The 13,408-nt window shown below is 35.4% G+C and overlaps 2 protein-coding genes across 3 annotated transcripts; one reads left to right on the forward strand and one right to left on the reverse strand.

The window, feature by feature from the left end:
- Positions 1-1,095: 1,095 nt before the first annotated feature.
- Positions 1,096-4,803, forward strand: LOC133788547 (uncharacterized). 2 transcript variants are annotated; one of them, XM_062226079.1, is made up of 8 exons: positions 1,096-1,520; positions 2,358-2,563; positions 2,666-3,089; positions 3,175-3,382; positions 3,583-3,684; positions 3,792-3,941; positions 4,029-4,098; positions 4,587-4,803. In XM_062226079.1, exons 1-8 carry the CDS (start codon positions 1,285-1,287, stop codon positions 4,655-4,657), a joined length of 1,467 nt encoding a protein of 488 aa, XP_062082063.1. In that variant the 5' UTR covers positions 1,096-1,284; the 3' UTR covers positions 4,658-4,803. The 2 variants fall into 2 exon arrangements, with proteins under 2 accessions (XP_062082063.1, XP_062082057.1); XM_062226073.1 differs by having other exon boundaries at positions 1,103-1,520; positions 3,583-3,690.
- A 1,073-nt stretch (positions 4,804-5,876) lies between these two features.
- LOC133788564 (uncharacterized) lies at positions 5,877-7,275 on the reverse strand. Its single transcript, XM_062226089.1, has one exon. It carries the CDS (start codon positions 7,127-7,129, stop codon positions 6,173-6,175), a length of 957 nt encoding a protein of 318 aa, XP_062082073.1. The 5' UTR covers positions 7,130-7,275; the 3' UTR covers positions 5,877-6,172.
- Positions 7,276-13,408: the final 6,133 nt, after the last annotated feature.

Here is a 13,408-nt window from a genome sequence, read left to right on the forward strand (position 1 = left end):
TTTGAACCTTGTAAAAATTCGTTGTGTTCTTTATTGTTTTTGCACTGTCTTTTTATTGTGTTCAGTTTCTATCGTGACAAGTTCTTATTCTCTCCCGATAGATTTGAAATCTGTTTCAACATTTAATTACAACTCTGCACCTTAATTAATTCACCTACGTTAATTAATTTGGTAATTACTAAAAATGGAATTTCAAAAAATTATTAGGTTATATGATTTTATTACTAAATTTGGTTTCAGTAAGAGTAATTATGATCCATGTGTCTATTTTTATCTTATAAATTATGGATATCTGAATGTTTTTTAGTTGAGATGTCAGAAATCAAAGAGAAAGAATTCAGTGTTGTATTTTAACTTTTGTGTTGAAAAAGTTTTTTTGTTCTACCATGAATATATCCTCAACTCTAGAGTTTCTGGTTTTATTTTCAGTTTTGATTAAGGTTGTGTATTGGGCGAGTTATAAGAATTTTAAATCGGTTTGGGTTACCTAATTTATATTCTACCTAAATAAATAAATTTTTTTAACCCGTCCAACGATTAGGGCGGGTTAACCTACCCAAACCGTTATAATTTTTTTTTATAATATGTTAGTGTAATTATTATATATCAAACTTCAAAACTTTAAAATTTTTTGTAGTTTTTAAAATATTAACTGAATCAATATTAAAGTGTTAAACAAATATTTATTTTTAAAATAAAAAAAATATATTAAAGCTTAAAGTCTAAGAAAATATTAAAAAATATTTAAAAAATATAAAAGTTTAATTAGGCGGATCAGTTTTAATTGGGCGGATCGGTTTTAATAGGTTTTTTTCGAATTTTTCGGATTGATTTGGACGGAATGTTTTAGTTGACCGGTTGTAAATTTGCTTGCATGCCCTAGTTTTGATTATTTAATCAATTTTCTTTCTTTAAATGTTGTGAATGTATTGTGTTTGACACAGAAATACAAGCAATTCAATTAATAATTTAATATTGGATTGTATCGATTTGATTTGATTGACTTTAAATTTGGAATATGTCACGACATAAATTGACAATTTTACATTTTATTTGATTCCGATTCAATTTTATCGTCGTTTTCTTAAGCGGTGTCGTTTATTATGTTTTGTTGTTGTTTTAGCAAGATTTATTATTGTCGTTTAATCAAATGTTTACTCCAGTGGTGCTGTATTCGGGTTTCACCCGGATCCATTTTCTCGTTTATTCACTTCATGATTTCATCTTCTTCTCCGGCAAGAACATACGTTTTCAATTTTGTAAAATCAATCTGAAACCCTAACAATGGCGGGGAACAAGAACAAGAAGCGGAAAAGAAACGAAGAGCGACCCACTATCCACCCCAAAAATAAATACGCCGATAACCCACCAGACTTCGCTTTCTTAGGTTCTCTCTACCCTTCTTTCCAGTCTTTCATCTTCTATTCCCGCGAAGGTCGCCCCAGAATCGATTGGACTGACTTCAATGCCACCCGGGAACTCACCCGCGTCTTGCTCCTCCACGATCTTGGCCTCAACTGGTAATCTACTCTGTAAAACCTTTCTGTTCATTGCCTCAGGTTTGGGATGAATTAGTTTAAAACAGGGGTTCCCTTTTAGTGGGATTTTCTTTGATATTTAATGTAATGGTAGAAATAGTTGAAAAACATAGTGATTTAGTAATTATATGGATGTTGCTTCTAATTCTTAGTCTTTCTGTGAAGAATTGATGATGAAAAGAATTGTAAAGTGAAAAGAGTTTTGTTTCTGTTATGAAAAGAATCTTAAGCGAAAGGATTTTGGGAGAGAGGATGAGAATGAGAATGAATGCAGTATTATACTTGTGTCATAAGTGTAAAAGTAAACACACGAATGAATGGGAAAGGAAACACTTCCCTCTACTTGCATTCTTATTACTGTCCATTATGGATTTGTACTTATTTCCCGATTGCAATTGATGGAGTTTGAGATTCGGGGCATTGTAATTGATTGGTACTTTACGTTTACTAGTTAAGAATGGTGGTATTTAGAGTTTATAATTGAGGAAAAGATTTATTAGTAATATCATGTAAACTCTCATACTATAAGAACCATGTCCCCTTGATAGCTTCAAGATTTACATATATATATAAGTATATATTTTGGTTAAGTAACTTAATAGGAAATAGATGCTGTTGTGTTCCTCATTACACAAAAATGTTTCATTGCGATGAATAAGTTCTCCTGAGATGTTGAGTAGAGTGCAATAACTACTAAAATAGTTTCCTTTATTTGCTATTTTCTTTCCTGCTTTCGTTGAGCTTGAGTGATCCCTGGTTTATTCTTGTTGGGAAGGTTCATATGTCTTCAATGTGAATTTGTAAATGTATTTTTGACAGGTGGATTCCTGACGGGCAGCTATGCCCCACAGTGCCAAATAGATCCAACTACATTCATTGGATTGAAGATCTTCTGCTCTCTGACATCATTCCAAAGACTGATACGAATGGTGATAATGTGAGGGGTTTTGATATAGGAACTGGAGCAAACTGCATATACCCTTTGCTTGGCGCATCTCTTAAGTGTTGGAGTTTTGTTGGGTCAGGTATCTTTTTATTTACGATATTATAAATCCAGATCTTGTTAGCTGCTGCAATTTCTAATTAGAAATCTGATAGAATTTCAATTCTACTAAACTTGGTTTCAGATGTGACCGATGTTGCAGTAGAGTGGGCAGAAAGAAACGTTAAAGATAATTCACATATATCAGAACTGATTGAGATTAGAAAAGTTAAAAGTGATGATACTAGCCTTCTTGTCAAAGATCTACAAAATGACCAATCTGGTGGTCCTGAAAGCAAGCTAGGTCTCACCAATTCCATGAGTTTCGAGGGCGGTGATACGAACAAGAGTTATTATGGGCCACCCATCCTTCTTGGTGTGGTTAAGGATGATGAGAAGTTTGACTTTTGCATGTGCAATCCTCCATTTTTTTATACCATGGAGGAAGCAGGATTGAATCCAAAAACCTCATGTGGTGGAACTCCAGAAGAAATGGTTTGTCCTGGTGGAGAAAAGGCTTTTATATCTCGTATAATTGAAGATAGTTCCATATTGAAGCAAACTTTTCGGTATTATTTCTTGCATGGCATTTGTGTTCTTATGCGACAGTTAATTTTTTAGATACTGCTTTATTTTTGTAGCCTTTGATTACAGGTGGTACACTACAATGGTCGGGAGGAAATCAAACATGAAATTCCTTACAGCAAAGCTTCGAGAAGTTGGAGTTTCTATAGTTAAAACTACTGAATTTGTCCAAGGCCAAACTTGTCGTTGGGGGCTTGCTTGGTCTTTTGTGCCCCCAGTTAAAAAAATAATATCAGTTAATGTGGTTAAGAATGGTAACCTGTCTTTCATGCTTGAGGTATGAATGTTTACTTTAATTTATTTTAATGTTTTATTATATTTTTCCAGACCTCAGGAGTTCATGTATGTTGAAGATTTTAATTTTATATATGGGTTTTAGGATCCTTGTAATCCGGACGTGTATGATTTCCAAATGATTCATTTTTTTTTGTACTTTTTTTATTGTGACATCTGAAGTTGCCACTTTCTTCTTCACAGGGAATTCAACGTCAGTATAGTGCCATACATGTTTTGCAATCAATTGAATCTTTCTTCTGCACTAGTGGCGTGTCTTGTAAATTGAATGTCTCCGCGTTTACAGTTGATGTATTGTTTCTTTTTTGGCTGTTTATTCACCATTTTTTTCTGTTTACTGGTAAAAGCAATATTGCTTTGTTCTCATGTACTTTAAAATATCATTTTGCTAGATTACTGCTTCACAGAATCACTGTAATGCCATCCTGAAGAATGAGGAGTTACAATTTGGTAAAACTGCTGGTTTTAAACATGTGCAAGATACATCCATAAGCTCAAGCTGTTTGAACATACCTATAAATGAGCTATGTTTTCGAATTTCGGTATGGTATCTCTTCAGTTTGGACTGAATGCTGCTTCTTATGGTAGTTCAATATGTTTCTAACTGTACTTGTAATCATTTTCTTTAGGTCTTTCAACAAATCCCTGGCACACTTCTGGTAAAAGGCTCACAAAAGCAAGGGAATTCCCAAGTTTCAGGTTCCTATATTTTTCAACCTTTTCTGTCCCACACATTTGTCAGTTAAATTTAAAATATAGCATGGTCATGGTATACTGATTCAACTTCTCGCAGATGACCTTGCTTTTACTTTAGTTTTTACTTACATTGCAGCCAATTTGTCTTCAAATTATTGAAAATAGTACTCACATATATATGGAATAATATTACTATGTTTAATTAATTTTAGGCACTACAATTTTTATGTGGGATCATACACTTTAATGGTGCAGTTAAAATTAATTATACATTAGTGTGTCTGATCTTTTTGTGTCTATTATTACATCTTTTTTTTTAAGAGAGAAGGGGTTGGGGAAAGTTATTCATGAGATTTTAGACAGCTCACATATATGTTTGAGGAGCCTTCTCTCTTTGTTCCCCCCTTTCCCAGTTTACCCTTTAATAGAATCATATAGAAATTATGATTTGCATGTAATGAAATGTAATGTAAATTTGTTTAATGTTTCAGGTGTTTTTTCATTGATATTGCAACGGTTGGAGGAAGATTTGAATCGTAAATTTTGTAAAGAGAAAGTATAGTGTGCCGGCTTTTAGGCTGTCTTCTGTTAGCTTCATCATCTCCTGACTGTTTTTGAATTTTGAGCTCTCAAACTTGTATATATCATATCATGCATTTTATTTGATTCATTTAAAAAGTAGGAAAAAAAAAGATTATTTGCCTAGTATTTTGGGGTTGCCAATTTCTGTTTTTTTGTTTTTTGTTTTGTTTTCCCACCTCTTTAATGCTTAGTTGGAAGCTTTTGACAGTGACTATTGGACCTAATCCTTTTCTTTCTGAGATTATTCTCCAAACAATTTTAAGCCTTAGCATCTTTTTGATCAATGACACCACGTCACCTAATTAAATGAATGGCGCCCCAATATGCTTTGGAACATGACTGGCCGTTTTGATCAGACCAGGATGTCAATTATATGCTCGTATATACTTTATATTAAACCAAAAAAGACGTCTTTATCGTTAGAAGGAGCCTTCCTGAATGAGAACATAAAGCATGAAACTGTAAGTTGATTTGAGTGTAGTAAATTGGCTGGAATATAACATAACATAACATATAGGCTTGAATGTGGCTTAAATAAAGTCAAGATTAAAATAAAAACACCGAGGTGGTGATGAAGTGGTTAGGATCTTTATCTGATATTTTTTTTTTTATCCATTTGCTTAAATTCGAGTATGCTAATATCACTTTTTGTTCTAAGGGTTTCTATTTCAGGTTTAAAATAACCCTATGCTTAGTACCAAGGAAAGGAAATAGGAGAGAAGGAAATAGTCTTACTAAACAACTCAATTTTATCTTTTCTTTTCACTTCTCTCCTCTATTTTCTTTCTCCCCGCTTTTCTTCTCTGCCAAGGGGTTAGTGAGGTTTCTTTTTTTACTTTGTGGTACTTGGAATTACTATTAGCCCAAAGCCATAGGTATGGTGATTGAATTAACACTAATTTTTTCCAGCAAAAGAAGAAAATAAAAAAATCTCCAAATTTTTTCTTTGGTTGAATAAAAAATAAATTACAAATCACACTGCACTAATTGATTGTCATTCACGACAAAGGGTTTTTGTTTTTAATTTATGGGTCACATCTTCAGTTATTATCTTTTGGAAGGAAAAAAAAAGATATGCTGTGGTGACCATTTTGATCGTTTCTTTAGTTGTCTCCATTCCATATCATCCTGCCGACAATCTGATTTTTGGCCTCCTAAAGCTCTATCCCACAAACTACAATTATAAGAATCCAAGCATATTCTTTGATTCCACACACCTTTAAATTTCTATTAATAACTCTTCCAATTCCAAAAACATTTACAAACCTTAACAAGAGCCAAAGTAAATACAGTATTATGTCGTTTCAAACCAAATGTATCCCAATAATTTACACAGCAACGAACAAATTAAACGTACCCCAGACCCGTGGTATAACTATAAACAAATAAACGTACGTACATACAGATAAAACGACAGTCGATGCCCCCAAGATTATTAACAAATGAACATTAAACGACAGTTTATAGAGAAGAGTGGGAATTTGAGTTGTTATCCTTAGACTTTGCCTTCGACCCTTGCATGGGTGACCCCAACGCACGAATCAACAAAATCCTCTTCGATAAAGTCCGTTGAGAAAATCTGCAACTTATCAGCACAACCTTTGGCAAAGCACTGGGCTATGAACAGCCTCGCGTACCCATGGATCCGACGCGTTACCGGTTTAACGCACAGAACCGGGTTGTCCGCTTTGGGAGTGACAGTGTTCTCAACTCTGTAGAAGAATTTTCTTGAGGTTACCGGAGGTTGCTCGCTCAAATGCTTCATGTTGCTCTCGAACTTGGTCGACGGCAAATCGGTGTCAATCCAGTTGTCCTTCAAATGACCCGAGTTCCAAAATGGGCTACCCGCTTTGGGTTGGGGTGATTTTCTCGGCTTCCAAACGCAGATGACTCGTTTCGGCAAAAGTTCGGCTACAGTCTTTCCGAAGACGTGTTCGTCTTGGTGGATTAGATACTCACCCAGTTGTTCCTCTACGTACTTCTCGAACTCCGGCGGGTCTTCGTGGCCGAACTCGGTCCGGATCTCGAGAATGATGATCTCCGATTGGGTCTCCGACAAGAATTTCTTGACGTCGTTGATAACGACGTCGATGCTGTACGTGGCGAGAATACCATGGCAGACTCGGCGATCTTCTTGGACTCGGATATCAAGCACTCGGGTACCTAAAATGAGTTGTTGGTATATGGACAAGGATTGGCATTGAGCAAAGGGTCGAGAGATGAGTGGGATTCCGATCTTATTGGTGGCGGAGTCATGAGTTCCTGGCCAAACGATCTTGTTGATGTGAAGCTTTTCTGGGTTTAGTTCTCCCATCCAGTTTTTCCGATCCGACGGCCGGTAATCACTCCCGGGATATTCTTCGCTGGTGTTCTGATGAAGATCAACGAGAACCTTCTTCTCCGTTTTGATAGCCTTTCGTCGTTCGACTTGTTTAGAAACCTGAGTACCCATAATTCAGTATCAGGGAAGAACAAGAAGAAGAACACAACAATGGATATCAAGTTCTTCTTCTTATTCTTCTTTCCTTTTTTTACAGAGAAAAATATTAGGTTGGTGGTGGTGGGGTTTCTATATATGCATAGTAACGTCAGTGGTTTTTCAATAATGGATTATCAAAATTATCTGAATTATAAGCTGTTTTCAATTCTAATTTATTATTTAAAATTATTTAATAAATTTTATTTAAAAATTATATAGAAATCTTTTATTTTATTTGTGAATATTGATTTTTGGGAAGAAGACGATCTAGCTGTATTGTTTTTTATTTTATTATTTTTTAAGGGGAGCTTTCATAATTGTTGGAGGGTTATAATCTTAAGGTTTATATTGGTACATTTGTATGGCTCTCCAAAATAGTATACTGTTTCGTTTGTTTTATAATGAGTAATTATATATTAAATTATGGATTTTAAGTGCATGTAGGACCATGATTGCCACGTGGCAGAAGTGGCCGATGTGGATGTTTTTTGTACCCATCTGGCATTTTTCCAAAGGTGGTTTAACCACTCTTAAATTCTAAAAAAAAAACAAATGAAATGTGTTGAAAAATGAGTGATGTTGTCTATTGTTTAAGGTGGTCTCAAGGGTTGCAAAATAATCCTCAATTATGGCACTAAAATGAGCACCACATTTCAATTTGGTTGATCCAATTAAAGTGATCGTAGCCACAATGCATCTTTATTGTCGAGAAATTATTATATAGTATATGCCAATGCGGTCAATAATTAATGTAATAATCATAATGATAACGTATATAATTTTAGAGAATATTGATGGAGACATATATTTTTAAAAAAATAACATATTCACACTTATTTATAAAATAGTATGATCTTATCTTAAAGAATTATACAGAAATATCCGCACAAATATATTTTATATAATTATATGTATAAAATAAGTGTGACTCTATAAAATAATTTCAGTGACATCTCTTATTCTATTTTATTTGGTATTCATGTTCTTAATTCTAAAATAATATTCACATTTTTTACTAGTTGACATGGTTAGTCATATATATAACCAAGAGATTTTTACTAGTTAAAATAATATTCACTTGTTAGTCATTGGTTTTTAATTGGAAAACATTATATTTATAAAGAGTGCATTCAAACCAAGAATCTGAAAATAGTAATGATTATATATTTTATAAAACTTGAATAGTAGAGGGTCAAAGGTAAATTAATTGGATACACCAAAAACCGAATTATTGTTTTTCAAATTATAAAGTTGAATTCTGATTCTAAACCAATCAAGAGCTTAATGTTTCCATTGAGAGAAGAAGTAAAGTTTACCTAAAGGTAATTTTTTTGATATTTTAAGAGAAAAAGTTAGCCTTTTAAATATCATTATTTTCCCAAAACATATTTTGTAAGATTGATGTCTTCCATTTTTTCAGTCAAATGTTTTATTTTTTGTGTTTATTAGTCAACGATTACTAAATAAAAATAAACATAACCTAATAATTCAAATTTGTTTCTCCTTTTGTTTTTTCTTAATTCTGAATTTTTTGTTTTGATTTCTATGTAGTATGAAAGATGTTAGAGACATTGAGATCTTGGCCTCTTCAAAAGGGAAAACAACACATGATTCACAATACCAGTATTGAAATTAATAAGAAATAAAAGTTGTTGATAAGAAAGAAGGGATTACAAGAAAAGTCGAGGGAAAATGAGCTGGAAAGCCATACCACCAAATTTGGTGGTCCTACAGTCATTAACATGCATCATAAATATTAGGCTTTTTTCCCAAATAAGTCCCCATCCTTTTAACTTCTTGGCATATTAGTCCCTATACTTTATTTCTTGGTGAATCAGTCTCCATAGTTATTTCTCTTGTGCAGCCAGACCCTTGTTAATATTACATAACCTAAAACTCTTATTTTTTGGGAATATTAGCACAATTGAGGAGGAAATAATATTTTAGTCATTTCCCTCCAAATTTTAGAGGGGTAGTGGATGGAAAGAAAAAAGAGTAGACCCTTGAACTATTGTATCTTGTCAAATACTCTTCTTCTTCCCTTCTTCACTTTATGTAGGATGAAAGACAGGAAAAAATTAGAGAAAAAAATTCTAACAAAAGACAAACACTCTCAACTAAAAAAAAAACAACAAGGTTAATGATAACATGGTAGTCCATCATGGAGATAATGAAGAAGCACGGGTAGGTATTTTATAACATTTCTTTTCTATTACTAATTTGATACAATATAAATATTATATATCTATATATGTTAGAAATTTAAATAAAGAGAATGGAGAAAATTAACAAACATAATAATATATTATTAATTGAAGAACAGAAAAAATAAATACAAAATAATAAATTATAAAACTGATAAGTGAAAAGAAAGTCGAGGCACGTAAAACACGCTTTCCTTAAAGCAGATTTTCCCCCTCTACCTGATTGGTGTTAGAAGATACGTGAGCAACCACTTCCCAGGATACAACGAATAACGAGTAGAGGAATACACCACTTTCACTACTCCAGCGAACTCGGATTAATACCTTCACTCTATCACCTTAAGACTTACGAAAAACAAAGAAGAAGAAGACAAGAGAGCTTTTTAGTGAGTGACTCTATTTGTTGGTGTTTCTAGAATGAAAGGTGAAGCCTCCTTTTATAGGATTCATATGGGGTGGAATACCAAGTGTGGACACAAGGGAATTAATGCCAAAAATCCCACAAAATTAGTGATATTGATCAATCACAATTTTTACCATAATTTCTGATATCAATCAGAATATTCACCATTATTACGGTGATTACATCATTGACCAAATCTGCATTTATTAGCAGTTATCAATGGACCACATTTAAGGCATCAATTTTCCATTCACACATTAGCCTAAATTGGCTATTTATTATATATAAAATATAATTTTTCCAACAATCCCCCATATGAATGAAATTGATCAACGATAAGGAATACACAGAGAAAAGACTCACAATGAATTGACAAGACTTGACTCGACTCAACACGGTGATAGAATTCTACAGTAGATACCTGCATAGGATAGGTGGGTGTTAACCTTTGAACCTTCCCTTGTAAAAATATATTTACCTTACTAGCTGATCAGTGGACGCGATGTCTTTGAACTGTCTGCTGTTGATGTAAATGATGATATATCTCACACAGATATCTTCCTGGCATCATATCGGTTCTCATGATCATGTTCATTTTGGGCATGAACATCTGCCTGGTTCTGCGAGAGGTTTTAGAGAATTTAGCCCACAAAATTCTCCTTTGAAGCGGCCCCACTTCTCTCTCACATATGTGACCTCTTAATTAAGAACAATCCCACATTGCCCTGTTCGGACTTTCGACGCATAAGGGTCATTAAAAGCTTAATGCTTATCCTTTTTCCACAACGGGAATCACTGTTTCATCAACAGAATTGGTAGGGTTAGTCCCCACAGTGATCTTACAAGGTTTATATAATTAGGTTGTCCCATTGAACCTAGATCTTGGGATCTCCAGTCAACTAGGTTGGGTTTTCCTTTATATCTACCTTATTTCTTCTGGGCTTAAGTCCCATTCCTTCTGATGTCTTTCCAACTTGATCTCTATTTAACCCTTTGGTTAGCGAATCCGCAATATTATCTTTTGACTTCACATAGTCAATTGAGATAACTTCAGTTGAGATCAATTGTCTAATGGTATTATGTCGTCGACGTATATGTCTTGACTTACTGTTATATAGAACATTCTTTGCTCTGCCAATTGTTGCTTGATTATCACAATATATACATATTGCAGGCACAGGTTTAGGCCAATCTGGAATATCCTCTAGGAAATTACGTAGCCATTCTGCCTCTTCACTACATTTATCCAGAGCAACAAACTCAGATTCCATTGTAGATCTAGTGATTACAGTTTGTTTCGAAGATTTCCATGAAACCGCTGCACCACCTAGAGTGAAGACATATCCACTAGTACCTTTTGAGTTATGAATATCAGATATCCAACTTGCATCAGTGTATCCTTCAAGCACAGCTGGATCTCTGGTGTAGTTTAGCCCATAGTCACGAGTATACCTTAAGTACCTAAGTACCCTTGCAATTGCTTTCCAGTGTTCAACACCTGGATTACTCGTGAATCGACTCAAAGTACTTATAGTATAGGCAATGTCTGGTCTAGTACAACTCATCAAGTACATTACACTTCCTATTACTCTAGCATATTCTACTTGGGACACACTTTGTAACGACCCAAATTCACTAATAAGGCTTAAGGGCCTTGATTAGTGTGCCTGAAGGGCATAATGGGAATCATGTGTGGTTTTAATGATTAAGATGCATGATTATGATTTAAAGCATGTTATATGACTATTTGAATATTTGAGATGCATGACTGTGTATTAGTATGCATGTAGGCCCTGATTAGGTTAGAGGGGCATAATCGTAATTTTGGCTATTATGGACATAACTGTATTGATATATGTGATAATTGTCGAGACCACATTATTTTTTGGATATATCTGTGATCTGTGACTCGAGACGATCCTAGTGAGCAAAGTAGCGAAAAAGTCATGGCGAGGATTTATACCCGGCTCGGGGTGAGCTTAGGGGTATAAATGGGAATTTAGTGAATATACTGGAGTCTATCTTGACATTGAGGGAATATTAATGGTGATTAATTAGGTATCGGGAAATAAGCGGGAAATATTAGAAACACTCGAGGAGTTAGCGGGAATTGGGTAAAATGACTAGAGTGCCCTTAAGTGGATTAAAGGGTTTAGATTTAATAGGGAGGGCATAATAGTCATTTGGCTTACAGGAGTTAAGTATTACCAAGGCTTTATGTTAGTGGGAATTGTAGAAATTTGTAGAAGTCTGAAAGAGAGGAAAGAAATAAAGGAGAAAAGGAAGGGAAAAACAGAGTTGCACTTTCTTGGGTCGGTTTGTGGTTCTCTCACAACCTTTCTTGAGGATTTCTGGAGCAAAGCTCAGAGGAGAGCTGAGATAAACTAAGCATCAAGGATCCTAACTTAGGATTGAGAAATTGGCAGAGGTTTAGCAAGAGTTCATCAACACTTGAGGTAAGACCTTAGAGTTCTTCAGTTTCTGTTTCTGGTTTTTGAGCTATGGTGTTTAAGTTGAGTTGGATGGAACTTTAGGGAAGTTAGGCCTAAGGCTAAGGAGGAGCAAGCCAAGGAAGTCTTGAGGCAACTTGTGGTCAAAATTCCACCAAAGGTATAAACCCTTAACTCTAACTTTGTTGTTTAGCTGGTTTCTACTGAGTTTTAGTGCTTAGGAGTGGCTATGGTGAATTTTGAGTTTGGGGATGCATGTGCTTGAGTTCTAGGTATTTGGGGTGCTTGGGATGAGTGGAGTATGGTCATAGGGTTGTTTTTGAGGTTGGGAAAGATTTGGAAGAGTTTTGTTTGAGGTTGGTTCGAGGAAATTGCAAAAGGGAAAAACTGGTGTTGGCCAGTCAGTGACTAGCGCTACAACGCTAGCCTTTGGGCACTGTAGCGCTAGGCCAAGTTTGCTGATGGGGTTTTGCTTCTGTTTGTAGCGCTGTAGCGCCCTCCCATGAGCGTTGTAGCGCTACCCTGCCTTTTGAAGGGGACTTTTGGGTTATTTGCAAGGGCTTTTGACCTGGGGTTTGGGGTTTGATTCCACCACCTTGTTTGGTGGAACTAGGTCTCCCCGAGGGCTCGGGATTGGCCCTGAGGCTAGGTTTTGAACTTGAGGATGGATGATGACTTTGGCCCATGACTGTGTTTAGGTGAGCGCAAGGGCTCGAGGGGGATCGTGCTCAAGGAGTCAAGGGATCAAAGCTAGTAAATTGAAAGGTAAGAAAACTGCACCTGGTTATATGTTTATGATGGGACAAAGTGTTCCCGATACTTGTATCGTGTCAATGATGGTATTACGCCATGGGACATGTAAAAGCGGCCTAAGAGTGTCGTACATAGTATTTGCGCACAGGGCGCGGCTTAGCCACTGGTAGCCGAGAATATTCACTGAGCTCAGCTTAAGCGGGCCGGAGTCAGTGGGATAACGGAGGGAGCAACCTGAGAGCGCTAGCCCTAGTTATCATTTGTTCAGTGATATGAATTGATATGCTTAGTGTGTTGAATACTTGGTCGTACTGAATGATTATATGTTTGAGAACTTGTGATGCAATGTGAGATACAGATTTGTCTGTTGATTGCTTATGCTCTGTTGTTGTGTTTTCTTGCTGGGCCTTGGCTCACGGGTGCTACGTGGTGCAGGTAAAGG

This window comes from Humulus lupulus, chromosome 1, assembly GCF_963169125.1.
Source record: "Humulus lupulus chromosome 1, drHumLupu1.1, whole genome shotgun sequence".
NCBI classification, from domain to species: Eukaryota; Viridiplantae; Streptophyta; class Magnoliopsida; order Rosales; family Cannabaceae; genus Humulus; species Humulus lupulus.